The following is a 15,983-nucleotide window of genomic DNA, read 5'->3' as shown; positions in this document are numbered from 1 at the left end:
TGAATTATGGGTTGTTGTGTGTTTTTTTTTTTAAAGTCCTTCTACTAAGCCACTGATTGGAACCCACGAGGATAATTTTCTGACCAAAACCCAGCTGACCCACAGTTGGTACTATGCTCTCAAAGAGGTCGGTCACCCATCAAGAAAGCCATACAGTGCGCAACGGCCAGGACCTGGCCCTGCGAAGGCTGGGCTGCAGCCAGCACTGCCAAAGAGAAGGATCAGGTTGTTGTAGATAGAGTTGACCCCAGTTCGTGATCTTTCTAAAATGCACAGGGTTCGCTTGAAGGCGCATATTCTGTCAAAATGGCATCAGGCAAAAAGCGGTGGAAGAAAAGCCCAGATGACCCTCAGCTCAGTTTTCAGATGCCACGCAGGTCCCAAAGATGGCCAAGCTGTTTATGGGAGAGATCCCCTCAGTCCACTACATTACAGTGTTCTGGGGGTTAAAAAGCAACAATAAAAGCAGAAAAATAGAAGAAACGGGTGGTAACAAATGCCGCGCCTGCAGCAGCAGGTCCATCACATCTTGAGCATGTGCTAGTTTGCGAAAGCCTATTAATTTGGGGTCACATAAAAAGTGCTCGTAAATCCATTTCCCCTAATTTTATCAAGTGTCCCACTTACGTACACTTTAAAGACAAACCATGGCGAGCCTGCGCAGGCCACGTCCTTGGCTCACGTGGGAGGAAACGTTGCTGAAAGACCCCGGATGGGGAGAAAAACGGTGCATCAAAGTTTTACATTTAGCTCCCTATGTAAGGCACTTGGCTAAATCATTATTTTAAGACACAAAATTGTACTCTTTCCCCCTTCCTACTTTCTTATTGCGTATAATCATTCTGCTTTTAGTTCTACTTTTTCTGGACTATTTAACTTACAGTTCCCAATATTTTCCTTTCTTTATGCAGCTAAAACAAATACTGCTCTATAATTTATAAACACACATATATTTAAAAACAAGGAACAAATTTATTTAGCTATGTAAACACACTTAATAAATTATTAGCTTATTATACAAACATTTAGCCCTGGTTGGTGTAGCTCAGTGGATTGAGCGCAGGCCTGTGAACTAAGGGATCGTGGTTTGATTCCCAGTCAGGGCACATGCCTGGGTTTCAGGCCAGTTCCTGGCAGGGGACACAAGAGAGGCAACCATACATTGATATTTCTCTCCCTCTCTCCTTTTTTTTCACTCTAAAGATAAATGAATAAAATCTTTTTAAAAAACATTTAAAGATATAATCTATTATAGTTTGGCTTTCAGATTATATCTAACTATATCTTCAAACTTTTAAAAGTATCATTATAAACACATCAGGGTAAAAATGTTATTTATTTTAATTAATTTATTATTATTATAAATGCTTAGCGTGTCACAACCTGCCCCCAGATAAGCCATGACTTCCATGTACCTCGTCTTCAATGTTTCCTCGTGCGCTGAACAAGGAGACATTCCTGGTCTAACTTAATGTTTCCCTTTCCAAAAAGTGAAATCACCTAAATTCCCAAGAGCCCTGGCTCTTTCTGTCTTCCATAAACAGCTCGCCATGACTTCTTTTTGAACCGAGGATGAATATGCAAAGTTATCCCATTATCTGGCCTCTGACCACATCCCCATTGTCATTTTCTGTCACTGGCCCTTCCATCTGCACTGGCCTTTCACACTGATGTCCCTCAAGATCTCAAATGCACTGAAATAAGTATTTGATCATAATTTCCATTCATGAGGATTTTTTTTTTAGTTTAGTGGAAGGAAGAACTGCAATGAACAGCAACAACCAGAACACAACGCCCTTTAGGCATCACTGACAGCCAGCCTAGCACATGGAACACAGTTGACCTGCAACAACCAACTTGTGATTAGATGAAAGTACGCACAGATTGGGATGATAAACCAAATGAAGAAATTCACACATGAGTTAAAATATGAATGCAGCAGTGTTCCAGAACAAACGAATATTCGTTATTGGGGTCAAAAAACACAGACGCGTAAAATTATTAGAGATGATGCAGCGTGACGTGGAACACTGCTCAATAAACAGGCAGAACGAGTTTAAGAGTTTTTAAAATCTCTTATAAGCACTCTCTTATAAACTCATTTTAACACATAAAAATGAGTTGAAAATCTCTGCATGAAACCTGCTATGAATGTGTTGCAGTATCTGCCTCAGGGTTACTTAATGGGCGTATCCACCCTCAACTTTTATATATATAAACATCTGTCAACAAATAATGACTTCCTAAAATATCTAAGAATAAGTGGCTAATGTACAAAATTGTAACATTTAATAAATCTTTGAATATTAGAAGGAAAGGATTGGTGTTGGTTCTAAGTTCCCCTTCTAAATGCCACTGGCAACAAATGTCAGCGCTTGGTTTTATATTCTTTGCTATTATTTTACAACTGCTATATCTACAAAAGCAAAAAAAATTACAAATCAGAGCTTTATAAGCAAGGAGCTTCCAGAAACTCTCCAAAAGCATAAAAGCCAAGATCTTTTCTTCCAGCCCTTCCAGCGGACTCCCACTGTAGATGTGGGAAATGAGCCCACGCACAGTACCCACTCGGTGAAGGGCAGTCGGAGGAGAGCCGTGGGAGGGGTGGTGATGCAGGCCCAGGCGGCACTGTGCAAGGTGTAGGCATTAGTATGGAGCTCCCTGAATAACAAAACACTTAGAAATAGCAGGTACATATTAATCCTATGTCAAATAAAGCAAGATGGTCTGTCCTGCATCTTCTCAAATGTTATTAATTCACAGACCCGGAAGAGATGATGACCTGCTTCTCTGGGGCGCTGGGCCCAGCCTCCGAAGTCAGTGGACATAGCAGAAGATTGACTTCTTTTCCACCCGTGAAAGATGCATGAGCAGTGTTTGTTCGCATCAGATGCAAGAAGGAAATCTTGATTCAGAATGAAGAAACATATTCCAGGAGCAGTTGAAGTCTGTCATTGACTACCCTGGGAAAGAAACGAGTAATATTTTCCTGACAGTGTTCAAACACGGTAGATAACTGCCTGGCGGGGAAGTTATGGAGAGAAATTCATGAATCAGTGTGACTGTGAAACCTGTAAAGGTCCTGCGTAAGACTATGGTTTTAGGATTTTGTGAAAATATTTGATGCTTAACAAACTCATATTTCCCATCAGAAGTCCTGGACTATAGTTCCTTCCTTTCATCAAGAGGATATTTACTTCTGTGTAAATACCCACCTCAGTCATTTCTGGAAAGTAGAGAAATATATTGAGATAAGATATGGAGGAAGGAAAGCCTTCTCCATTACGGTTTAAGAAAAAAATCACTACAATTTAAACATCCCATATAACATGTGATAATTAGTTGTCAATAAAAATTGTATTTGAGTAAATGTTCTGCCTCTTGTATGAGAATTCCTTTGAAAGTCCTTCTTAAGTGAAGTCTATGCTGGGATTTCTCAGCATTTGTTGCCTTCTGTAAGCATGAGGGAAGCTGCTGTGCCAATAACGGATGGAGAATTTGTTTAATATGCAGGGAACAAACCTCTAAGGTGTTAATACAAAAGATGATCCTATTGAAGAGGCCACCCTCCTACTGTGATTAGAGAAAAATGAAAATAATAAGTCAGAATATGTAAAAGCAGAGCTGTAAGCAAAAGGTCAGCTGAGAAGCTGCAGTATGACTGCCTGAGAGATTTAAAGCCCTTTTAAAAAAATTTTATTGATTGATTTTAAAGAGAGTGGATGGGGGAGGGAGGAGGGGAAACAGAGAGAGAGAGGCCGATTTGTTTTTCCACTTATTGATTTATTTGTTGGTTGATTCACATATGTGCCCTGACCAGGCATAGAACCAGCAACCTTGGTGGATCAGGATGACACTTGAACCACCTGAGTGACCTGGCCAGGCCAAGGCCCTTCTGTTTTGAAGCTACAAATCACAAGGTTTCCTGTTCGTTTTGTCTTGTTTTGTTTTTAATTTTAAACCATCTTATTCCGTAGCACAGCACATTATTCTCTGCATGCTGTGGTGCCGAATGACAAGAACAAGTGATTCTGACCTCTCCACCCTGTTTTTCCTAAGTCCATCCCCACTTGTCAAAAAACCTGCTTATATTTCTAATTCAGTGTGAATTCCCTCTCCTGTGAAATGAGGAACCCATTGAAATTTGATTTTTCTCTTGCATGCAAAGTATAACTCCGTAAAGTTGATTCTTTTAAATGGGAAGATCAAGCAAGTCTTCAAAAGCGTGAAGAACTATTCCAGATTTAAGGAGACTGAGGAGACATCAGGACTGTGTACACTGCATGGTCCTGAGTGTGGAGGAAAAACATATGTAATAACATCATTGAGACAATTGACAAAATTTAAAAATGGGCTATAGACAAAAGCATGGTACTACATCAATGCTAAATGTCCTGATTTTCATAATTTTACTATGGTTATACAAGACTAAGTTCTTGTTCTGGTAAAATATTTAGACAAAGAGACATAATATTCTCAATTAATTATCAAATGAACCAGCAATGGGAGAGAGAGAGAAAGAGAGAATTCAATAAAGTGCTGATAGTAAAACATAAACAAATGCTAACTATGGGTAAAGGATATATGGGAGTTCCTTAAAGTGTTCTTTGAACTACTTAGTGAGTTTGGAATTATAGCAAATACATTTTTAAAATGAGAGGTGAGATGCTACATGGGGGAAAGTGATACCTATATTTTAATTATGCTATCACAATTGTGCTGTTGTTCTTAATTATGCTCTGTCAAAGCTGGACACTATTGAAATGGTTTATCCTAAAAATAAGGAGAAGACCCAGGTATTTATGAGTTTTCTGATTGGTTCTGTGGGCAGTGCAGGGAAAGAGGAAAGAGAATAATTCCTCAGGCCCATTAAAGAGAAGGATATGTGCTCTCCAGAGGCAAAATCTCCTCTTCTCCAAGAAAACCGAGGATGTCTGGTATCTCAAATCATTATCCAGAAGAGGATATTCTCATCGTCCTGCTCCTCTGTGTTTTAATTGGACTGTCCTGCAGTCAAGAACATTACTTTGTTAAGTAACCACATATTATTACAGGAAACACACTAAAGATGACAAAATCCCATTTTACCTTTTCTTCTTAGTGTTTTAAAGGCAGAGAAAATGCTCTGCTCACACATGCAATTGTAGGTTTTATAGCACTCAGTGGATTCTATCCTCGTTGAGCTTAAAAATGCACATTGTCTTCTCCCAGAGGTCAAACTCATTATTGCATGATTACTATAAAACAGAAATTATGTATGGTCCATTGTTTAATCCTGAAGATCACAATAACATGAGTCATAATTTTTAAGTCAGTTGCCTAAAGATCAGAAATGGGCAAAAGTTAATCATAACTTCATCTCTAAAAGATTGTCTTGGGCTCTTAACCTATCAGATAGAATCTCACCTAGTCCCTTAATTATACCCATAATTTCCCATTTTATTCCACACTGGAAATTTTTGGCCAGAAGGCAAAATTGCGTCCAATATTGCTATGGGGTTATAACATAGCAAACATGTCTTCTTGCGTTATTCTTTTCAATACCAGCAAGAGATTAAAAAGACAAGAACTGAATTTCTGTGACACCGATAACCAGGTCGCATGTGTATATACGCTATGGAGAATAAAGTAGAATTGGAATATAGTCAGAAATGAAGTTGTTTAATCAATGTTGCTATTTGTTTTGTTTCTTTTTCATCTCAATCCCATAGCTCATCACTAACTAAAACATGGCAATCTTGGAAAATATCCAAAAACAGGACTTCTATTTCAGAAAAGTGGTGGATAAGGTGCCAGAAACCTTTCTATTGAAAACAATGAAAAATGTTGAATACCAAAAAAAATGTAAACCTTCTTGACTAAGTTAATGAACTGGCAGGCAAGAAGTACATTCACACGCAGGCCAAGGGTGACTGAGGAAAGGCAGGAACCCCAGAGGGGGAGTGAAGGGCTGCAGCCAGTTTGCCCTTAACCGGTTGTGGAGGCTGACTAAGGAATTTCACCCGCCACCCTAAATAACAGGACAGTACATAGGGTGGAGGCCAAAGGGATGTATCTTCGGTATACACACCCTAGAACTGTCTTGAACCCGAGATTTAAGCAGACGAGCCAAAGAATAATCCCACGAAAAAAATCCAATCCAGTTACATCCCTCATGGAACTTGCATTTGCTGTCCTATTTAGGAATATTCCTATCTGGTACAGGGGAAAAAAGGGAAACAAACAAGATAAATGAAACTAAACCGCTGGTGAGGCATGGCCGAACACATAAGATAAGTTAAATGTGGGTAAGTAACCAGGAGATGTGTTAAGGTATAAATACAGTAACTAGAGCTCGTGTGTGCTGAACATAGGAAGGAAGAATCAAGACTATCATACACAACATGTACACAAAGCACATAGGTCCTCGACATTCATGGAATCCTAAGGTTCTCATCACCGGCAACACTTATGTTGGTCCTCTGCCCAAGAAACACAGATGAAATCCATCGCTGCTCCTTAGGTTAACTGGGAAGCGGCAGCTGTGGCCAGGCTTAACACACCTCTGCACCTCCCCACCACAGAAAAGGTGTGCGCCGGCCGCAAGAACCTTCTCTTCTGCCTGTTACTCAAATGTCAAGTCTGGTTTTAGAAACCACACCATCATCAGATCAGGAAAGAGTTTTGCTGCAAGTACAGTTGGGCCATGGGAAGACTGCACGACCCAGGATGCAAGTGATCCTTTCATGTCTTGGCACCTTATTCTAGTGTGACAACCTATCCCACCCCACCCACGTGTGGCACGCTGTCTCGTTTCTTTCCCCTTGCAGAGTATGATGTGTTTTAAATTGATCTGATTTACCATAAAATTTGAGCATCTCCTTTTCTAATTCTCAAACTGGTTGAAAGGCAGACTTTTGAATACGAGGTTGAGCAGAATACATAGTGTCTCACTCTCAGTCTCCTCATCGGGAAATGGGTGTAATAACAGTACCTACCTCATCTGGTGTTTGTAAGCATTAAATCAGTTCATGGAAATGCGTTAACTGTGCCTGGCATGTAGGGAACACTCAATAAATATTATAATCATTATCACTTCAAAAAAACCTGAGTGTCTTACAATGACCCATGACCTTTCCACTCTGTGACCTCTGAGACAGTTGCCTAAAGTGCACTCACAGGCTATGAGTACGTCAAGGTAATTCCTTGCATCACACCTTGTGAGGTTTGCAGCCCAGAACTACGTGACTGGCAGGGCCCAAATTTAGAATTAAACGTGGCCCATGTTCATAGTGGCTCAAGGCCTCCAACAAAAGCAAGTTCTTTCTTGAGGAAGTCACCTTCATCTCGGTTCTCAAATAATTTCCACAGTAGCTCAAAAAAAAAAAAGATATCACTAAACACTACAAAGAAAATGGCATTATGAACAAAAACCAGCAGAAACAATAGATTAGACCCAGAAAACTTAAAATACTAGAATTATTACATATCAAGTATAAAATAAGTATGTTTGCCATTATCAAGGAAATAAAATACATCTTGAAAAAATGGGTAATTAGCATGGAGATTTGAAAATAGAATTCCTAGAAGTAAAAATATAGTAGTTAAGATTTTTTAAATCATTGAACAGTTTAATAGCAGATTATTCTTCATGTAAACCTAAGAGTTTACAAAATATTATACTTCTTATAGGACTATAGTAAAGGAGTGTGTGTGTGTGTGTGTATACTCACATATATTTATAAATAATATATAAACATGTACATCAACTAATAAAGCAGTTTCAGACAAATTGGGATGCTCAGAATACTCATTTGTGATTATGGGAGGGGCCACCATGGCTAAATCAGGATGATCCAGTCACTCACATCACTTCATGGCTGTGTTTAACTTTGTGTGCATAATGACACAGAGTCTTCCAAGCATGTGTTTCGCATCACATTTTATTAGTAGTAACTCCGTATGACACTTCTCCTCCCTTGCAACTCTATTTCCCCAAACACTTTCTTAATCATTCTACTTATTCTTAACAATCACCTCTACTCGAAAATGAGTTAAGCTGTGTCAAATGAAAGATACTTTTTAGATATAATACTTCCAACCCCAACAGCAATGCTAGAGTGTAGGTGCATTCCAGAGACTTACATTCCAGGTGCATCACTGCCAACCCATTCCCATTTACTTTTCTTTTCGTTGTATGATAATCCAATCCAGTAGTTATTGTTGTAAGTCTGCTGTTGAAGGAAGTCCTGTCAAAAATCAAAACATATCATGTGATTAAAATTTCATCTGTTAGGTGGATGAAGAGGCTAGGAAAAGCTGTGTTGCTGGCCCGTGCTCTGCTTCTCACCACATCAGCCTGTGCACCTCCTTCCCGGGAAGCCCTTTCTACCCCTAACCCCTGGGTATTCATTTCCCAGCACAATTTTCTCCTAGTAGATCACTTAGGTCAAAAACGGCTGCCAGTGTCATAGATTATTTAAAATGTGGGGAAAAATCAAACTATCAAACAATAGGTCATAAATAGTAATTTATGACACTTCATGAACCAATTAAAAATCATGCCCCAGAGAAATACTTAAGGATATAGAAAAATAATTATTAAATATTAAGTGAAAGAGGAAAGCTTCAAAACAAATATATTAAAATAACAAGCGTAGGTGGGAGGTATACATTAGTGCCTTCGGCCTCATTAGAGAAAGCCTTGCTGTGGTTCAGTGGTTGGAAGGGGCAAAAAAAAGGGGCTGAATTTAGAAATGTTTACTAGTCCAAAAATGTAATTTATCAAAGTGACATACTACACGATGTCTGATTAAATGAATGTGTTTTAACATATAGGTTTAAAATTAACATATAGGTTTAAAATTAACATGCAGATTAAATGAATGTTTTTAATATTTTATGACAACATAAATTCTTCTGTATTATCAAAATATCTATTAGATTTTTGTATACATTTTGTGTTGTTTTCCTAAATGATAAATATGTATTTCAAGGCTGGTGTTTGCAAACATTTCTCTGTAAAAATACAATGTGTGCCTGTGGATAGTTTTTATTGGTAATAAATTGAATAGATAATTTTGATATTGTGTCACTATTTTACCTTTTACAATTCTGTTTGAAAGATATACATCTTGATATAATATATAGGAATAGTGATCGAGTAAATGTTGCTTGCAGATGCAATGAAAATCATCAAGAGGCTAAATTGTATACTATCACCAGTTTTATGTGTCTCATCATCTCCATTTTGCAGCTGGGGAAACTGAAGCTGGGAGAGGTTCAATAATTTACCAAAGGTCGCTCACCTAGTAAGTGCCAGAGCCGGACTTGACTGCAGGCAGCCTGGCTCCGGGAGTCCTTGTAGTAACTTTTCCCCATGTTACTCCAAGGTTTTAGTTGCCACCTTATTGGGAGAAGGAACTACTGGCTCCAGCCTGTGTTTACCAAACAACTAAGTACTTCCTCAAAGGAAAGGCACCTTTGTCTGTGAGTGGTTTCCTTGCAGATTCCTTAGAAGGAATGATTGCAAAGACCCAAACTGCATCCTCAAAGGCGTTTCCATTTTGGACACCATAATGGTCATGATAGATAGTATGTTTTGAATGCTTAGTAAATACAAGACAATGTCCCTGTCAGTGGGCAGAGTCTCCTGGGAGACTCTTAACTGTATGATTTTTGCCCACTCAACAGACGTAACACAAAGGATAGTGAAGGTTCCTTTTTCTGGGCCTTCCCCCAGTGCTCAATATCTTGGGTCTGAGGGTGTGAGACAGAGTCCAGGGGCATAAAAGTTAATAACAATCATTCATGATACCAGTTCATCTTTGTCATCTATCTTCAAAAGAGACAATCCGTAACTTTGGCAAGCCTGTTTACATCCGTTCCAGTTTTTATCTTCATTGGTAAACAAGTAACAGTTTTCTCCACAACAAGACCAGTGTTCCTCATGCAGTTTGCCTACAACGTAGCATGTAAAACATTAACTTTTGTTATCTGGCATTCTGTTAACCAGGGATATATATGTAAAAAAATATACATTTATACCTGTATTTATATTTACTTATATAATAATTATGCAATAATATATAATACATAAATATAAATATAACCATACACAATATATAATATATAATAATACAATAGTACGATATATTTATGTAGTATACAAGATATAATATAGGCTATGTTATGTTATATAACATATTATATGTCATTGTGATATACTACATGACATGATACTATATGATATATAGTGATATATGATATTATTTACTATATAATATTGTATATTACTGTGCATAATATATGATATGTTAGATGATATATATTATCATGTCATGTGTTGTTATATTAAATGATATGTCACTATATATAATATATAGTATATGGTAATGATATAATATAATTATAGTATTATAATATAATATAGTAATAATATAATAAATATATGACATATGATTATGTGTGATTGTTGATATATAATATATATTATTGTATAAGACATAGATTCCAGTAACATAATTTATATGTTATATATAAACCATTATATAATGTATTAATTAATTATGTAGATGTATAAATCATATATAATATTTATATGGCAATTATATAATAAAATTATATTACTTATAAATAATAATCTGTATATTGTGTATGTTATTATAAATCATTATATTAAATATGTGATTTATATGAATTATACCAGGTATATTTTATATTTATAATTTATATAGACTAGTATATTAAACATAATTTATGTTATGGATTATTATATTTATATGTAATTATAATGTATATGGTTTGTATAAATATATGTTCGTATATTATATATATTTGTGTATAAATATATAATTATATATGTTTTAAATATGTTTACATATTTTATATAAACATTTATATATTTACCAGCCTTCTATAACTAAGTGAAATCTCAGCAGCTATCAGTAATGATAACATGAGGCTCGTCGAGGTCCTGGGATGCCAAGAGATAGCAACACTCCCACATTCTCTGCAGCACTATTCACAACAGCCAGGATACGAAACAACCCAAATGTCTATCCACAGATGAATGGATAAAAAGAAGTGTGTTCTATACATGCTTGAAGAATGATTCAGCCTTAAAAATAAGGCTATATTTTTATGGCATTCATGTTTCATGTCAGCAACAAAGTAAAAATGACTAACTTGACCACAAGTGCAAAATGACCTGAGTTTTAAGGGGAACTAACATACTATTCTACTTTCTGGGAGCAACAGGAATGTGAGAATTGCCACTGAATTTTGGGAAACACAGAAGTCTACTAATGCAAACACGGCTCGTAGGATCTCGACCCCATATTTGAAATGAGCAATCTCAAATACTCATTTCTAAGAAGCATAAATTAAAAACTGCAGTAGACCTAGATAACTAGCATATATCAGAAGGCTGTTATTAACTTTGAAGCTTTTGAAGAAGAAATAATGAAAAACCATGCAATCTCTAACTAAGATTGCCTTCATACCTGTATTTTGCAGAGATTTTGAAAAAGTCATATCTTTTCTATAACAGCTGTTTTTTTCTGATAAGAGTGAGACCAGTTTCTCTATCTCCTGAAGGGCTTTATTTTTACGAAAGTCAGATGCTAAAGTCTTATTTGTCAAAAGTTGCTTCACTTTGTCAAAAGTGAAGTTGTCATTTTGCATAATGTGGAACTTTAGCCTCAGGTTTTGTAGAAGTTCATCCTGTTGATGTTTTTCTTGAATACACTGAAAAACTAAAATTAACAGAATAGATATTATACAGAATTGTACTCATAATGCTTAAGTGTTGAAATTAAAGAGAAAAATATCCCTTTCACAGTCAACTCATTTCATTACTTTAATTAGCAGTTTGACATTTAGAAAGTAACACCTCAGTATATTGACCATAGAAATGGAAACATCAAACTTCTCACTATCAACAACTTAAGTGTTGAGTAAATAATGTAAGAGAACTGAATAAATTAATGTAAGAGAACTGAATGGTACTTAGTACCATTATGATGGCAACACCTTACCATTCAGTTCAGTTTCATTTTAATAGCACATTATTTAAAAATAGGTAAAAATCAGTCAGTTAACATTTAGCAGCACATCTTCTGAGTATGAAAATCTGCACTAAGAAATATGAAGAAATAGCACCATTCTTATTAGAGAAGAAAGGATGATCCAATTATGTCATTTTATCTGAGTGTGATATATTAGTGATTTTCTCTAAAGATATCAAGGAATTCAAATAAAAGATAAAAATTGACAAATTCACAATTCTAACGTCCTTGTACAGAGTCACTCTTTTTTACTAAATCACTTTTTCATTGTATTCTTAGAAAAATAGGAGAGAATAATTTCCTTTGAACAGTTGTTTCTCAAATAATATTTACCCGAGATTCACAATGATCTGCAATAAACTCAAAATGCAGAACAGTCTAAGTCCTGCAGCAAAAGGAACATCTCCATGTATTGTAAAGAATGAGAGAGCTCACTACAGCTGCAGTGTCATTGCAATAGGTACGTGACATGAAAATAACACCATGATGTGACTGCAGAAAAATCACCAGAAAGAGGCACTTGGAACATTCCCTCATTACAGCCAGGGAAAAAATGATGGAGTGTTCTTAGTACCTGCGAAATTGGTGAATCGTGCTGTCACTCAGACTTAAAGGATATATTCCAACTACTTACTCATTGTTCCCAACACTATGACCGTAATCAATAGAAGTAAACAAAGGATCCCAAGAGTCACTGCAATGAGATGCCAGGGTACTGCACACTCTTTAAATAAAGAAAAAAAAATAATCACCAGGGATAGAGCTTTGCCCACTACTAACCTTCCTTGGTACGCCATTTGAAACAAAGCAACAAATGTTCTCTAAAAATTTTACTGTACAAAGTTGACCTAAATTTGTAATCTAGTAGTTATAGCTTTAAAGTTTCCGATTTTTGACGGATGCACACCCACTGGCGAAATCCTACACACCAGAGCAGTTCTGTAGGGTTTCACAGGTGCATCCCCTTAGAAAGGCGAGGGTGACAAACGACACGGCGGACACTTCTCAGCATCCACATTATTGTGTGTATTCCTTCCCTGCTCTGATCCCAACTAATCACAAGGAGGAAAGAAAAAGCAGTCAACATCTTGAGAAAACGGTGTCTAATCATGGATATTCTGGCGCCCCAAATGTGATTGGGGTCCATCCCAAATGTGATTGGGGTCCATCCCAAATGTGATTGGGGTCCATCCTTAAAGGCATTTCTAGAGATCTACTCTCCTTTCTCACTAATTCTGTTTTTCACTAGGCAATGCTGTCTTTAGCCTCCTATGTGTGTGTTTTCAGTAGCTGAAAGCTGTTGTCATCCCTATCTTAAAATAGTAACATTTGTTATTTTTATCATCACTATATTAAACTAGTAAAAGTTATTCTCAATTTAGAGTTTAGTTGTGACAATATTTGAAAGGAGAGACAGTAGGAAAACTAGAATGCCCCTTGGATTTGAACACTTTTGCAGCTTCATTGCCATCAAAGCCTAGTAAACATTTAAGACACCTACAATACCTTTTGTCTGAATAAAAACATATTTTTCATCTCTTAAACTTTCTCTTAGACTTTTATTTCTCTAAAAAATGCAATGTTTTCTTGAGATTCTAGTCTATTCTTTACTCTTAAAGGCCTCAAAAATTCCTGTGACCACACTTGAATGAAAACATTCATTAGCTTCTCAAATTTAAAGAATTTGTTAATTTTTCCATTCTCACAAACTTAAAAACAATTGTTCTACTACCCCCCCCCTTTATGGTTGTTGGGTACCATCGGAGAACCTACAGTACAGACAAAAACTTTTTTTTTAAACTTTGAGAGTCTGACAATCCATAAGAGCCAGACGAACCCAGATACTTCAACACATACCTTTGCCATCACTTTTCCCAGGCCTTCGGGTACCACCAGGCCCTACTCTCTTTGGTGACGCCGAAGTAAACTGAAGATCTGTCGGAGTTACATAAATTACTTCCTGATGGCTCATCTCTAGAGTATGAAGAGAAAGTTTTTTGCATTAAAACCTTGCAGTAGGATGCTTTCTGTCTAAAGAAAATTTAAAATTTTAGTCTATAGAAACACATCAGAAATGAGAGATATGTTGTATGTCTGTGACATGCCTGTGACATGGATGTGTGTTCGTTCACTACTTTCAATGCCTAAGGCACTTGGACTGGGACTGATTTACATAAGAAACTTCTATTATGCCCGCGATTATTAGAAACTACAAAAAGAATTTTTTTAATATCTACTAACAGATTGAATTGGCTGGGTCCTATTCACTTAGCCAATCTAGCTCAAAATGTCCAATATACACATACAAATGTTAGGCAAAGTCAGTACCATTCTAAATGACCAAATCACCTTTAAAATGACCAATTCAAAAAATATAAATTCTACATTTTTGAAATTCAGAAAAAAACAATATCTTGACTTGAAAATGTATGTTCAACTCTACATATGTTAAAGAGTTCATGAATTCTTTTCAGCTATAAAATGACTCAACCAGAGTGTTTCCCAAAATGCATCCCATACTTCGTCTGCAAAAGAATTATCTGAGAGTTGACATTGCAGATTGGTTAACATTCCGGGTTCCAGTGCACCCTACAAGATGCACTGAATAAAAATCGCAGGTTGGAGCCAAACACCTGCATTTTTTATCCCAAAATGTACCTTAAAATTTTAGAAATAGTCTTTCTGTGTGTGATGTTGCCTGAGACAGCTATGTTAAAATAAAAATTTTTAAGCAATCATTAGGTAATATCCATGAAAATGCAATCTATTAATGGATGTCAACATAAAAATAAATTATTAAATAATAAATATTCAAAATATACCTTGCTTCTTACAATAACCAATGTAATTCAATATACAAGAAACAAAATATGAAAAACACATTGTGCCCGTAACTCTGTTCTTTTAAATTTTTGTTTTAATGTACAAAATTTTCTAAGCTTTACTATTCACATTTTCTCCAATTTCCTAAATAAAAGTAATCTTTTCTACTATAAAATCCTTCAAGATCAATAACATGCAAATCATTAAGTCCGAATCAAAAGAGATTAACCCCCCGAATCCCTCTTCTTTATTTTGATAACATCCAGCATCAATCGTAGCACATTATAAGAGAAAACGACTTTCTGTGGATGCTGAACTAGTTACACACGCCCTTCGGAGTCAATGGGTTCTGATGCAGTCAATTGAGAATGCTTCCCTATCAATCCCATACTCACACCTAGTCATTCGTAATTAATAAAATGCCAAATTCCTAAAATATTTTTTCTAGAACCTTCTCTTTGGGCGCAGGTACAAAGACGAGAGGGAATAATTGTAACTGATACCTGTATCTGCACCGTGCAGTGATGCAGGTGGGGAAAGCCGATCCAAAAATGGGGTGGGAGAACTTGGCCTTTCCAATCCCGGTCCTCTGGGTGCATGAAGACCGAGGGCAGAAATGAATTGTCTGTGAATAGTTCTCCAACACAAAATTCTCTGCCCCTCCTCTTGACCAGAGCGGTGAAAGGAAATTGAATGATGAAAGCTGGTGATGACGGAGATGGAAAGATGGTCATGAGCTTCGTGGTCCTTCACCTCCACAAATGAACTACTTGGTGCAGAATTGCCTTTAAAATCAACATTTGAGGACCAAAAAGACAGCTTTTAAGAAACCAAGAACTAATATCTTTAAAAATTAAGCATACCTAAAAAAACTAGTAGTAAAAACAAATGATTAAAATGCAAATGTATAAATATGTAAATATAGATACACACAAAAAATATCATGACTAAGTTTTTTAACTCTTAAATAGCCTGTCAGGGACTTTCTCTTGTATATTACTATTTGGAAAATAAAAGATTATTTCTTTTTTCCATTATGTTTATAGCAGAAAAATGCGTTTAGAAATTATCCTAAAATATCTGTAATTCCACTATAAAAATGTTGGTGTTTCT

At 36.3% G+C, this 15,983-nt stretch overlaps 1 protein-coding gene across 1 annotated transcript; it reads right to left on the bottom strand.

Moving 5' to 3' along the window:
• Nucleotides 1–4,456: 4,456 nt before the first annotated feature.
• On the bottom strand, nt 4,457–15,592 carry LOC118978478 (killer cell lectin-like receptor 2). Its single transcript, XM_037033964.1, has 8 exons — nt 15,374–15,592; nt 13,905–14,021; nt 12,682–12,771; nt 11,484–11,735; nt 9,797–9,939; nt 8,125–8,228; nt 5,089–5,237; nt 4,457–5,007 (listed from the first exon to the last, which is right to left on the bottom strand). Exons 2-8 carry the CDS (start codon nt 14,017–14,019, stop codon nt 4,994–4,996), a joined length of 867 nt encoding a protein of 288 aa, XP_036889859.1. The 5' UTR covers nt 14,020–14,021; nt 15,374–15,592; the 3' UTR covers nt 4,457–4,993.
• Between the last annotated feature and the right edge of the window lie 391 nt (nt 15,593–15,983).

This window comes from Sturnira hondurensis, unplaced genomic scaffold (assembly GCF_014824575.4).
Source record: "Sturnira hondurensis isolate 20B ecotype Veracruz unplaced genomic scaffold, ASM1482457v3 Scaffold0021795, whole genome shotgun sequence".
NCBI classification, from domain to species: domain Eukaryota; kingdom Metazoa; phylum Chordata; class Mammalia; order Chiroptera; family Phyllostomidae; genus Sturnira; species Sturnira hondurensis.
The sequence above is the reverse complement of the archived record's forward strand: the minus strand, read 5'-3'. Positions and strand labels throughout refer to the sequence as shown.

Bases quoted from the DNA above. Each gene is read 5' to 3' on its own strand.
- LOC118978478 (XM_037033964.1), bottom strand. From the start codon at position 14,019: ATGAGCCATCAGGAAGTAATTTATGTAACTCCGACAGATCTTCAGTTT. The intron at 12,772-13,904 runs GTATGTGTTGAA...CTTTATTTAAAG, and splicing joins TGGGAAAAGTGATGGCAAAG to AGTGTGCAGTACCCTGGCAT. The intron at 8,229-9,796 runs GTATCATGAATG...GATTTTTGACAG, and splicing joins TAGATGACAAAGATGAACTG to GACTTCCTTCAACAGCAGAC.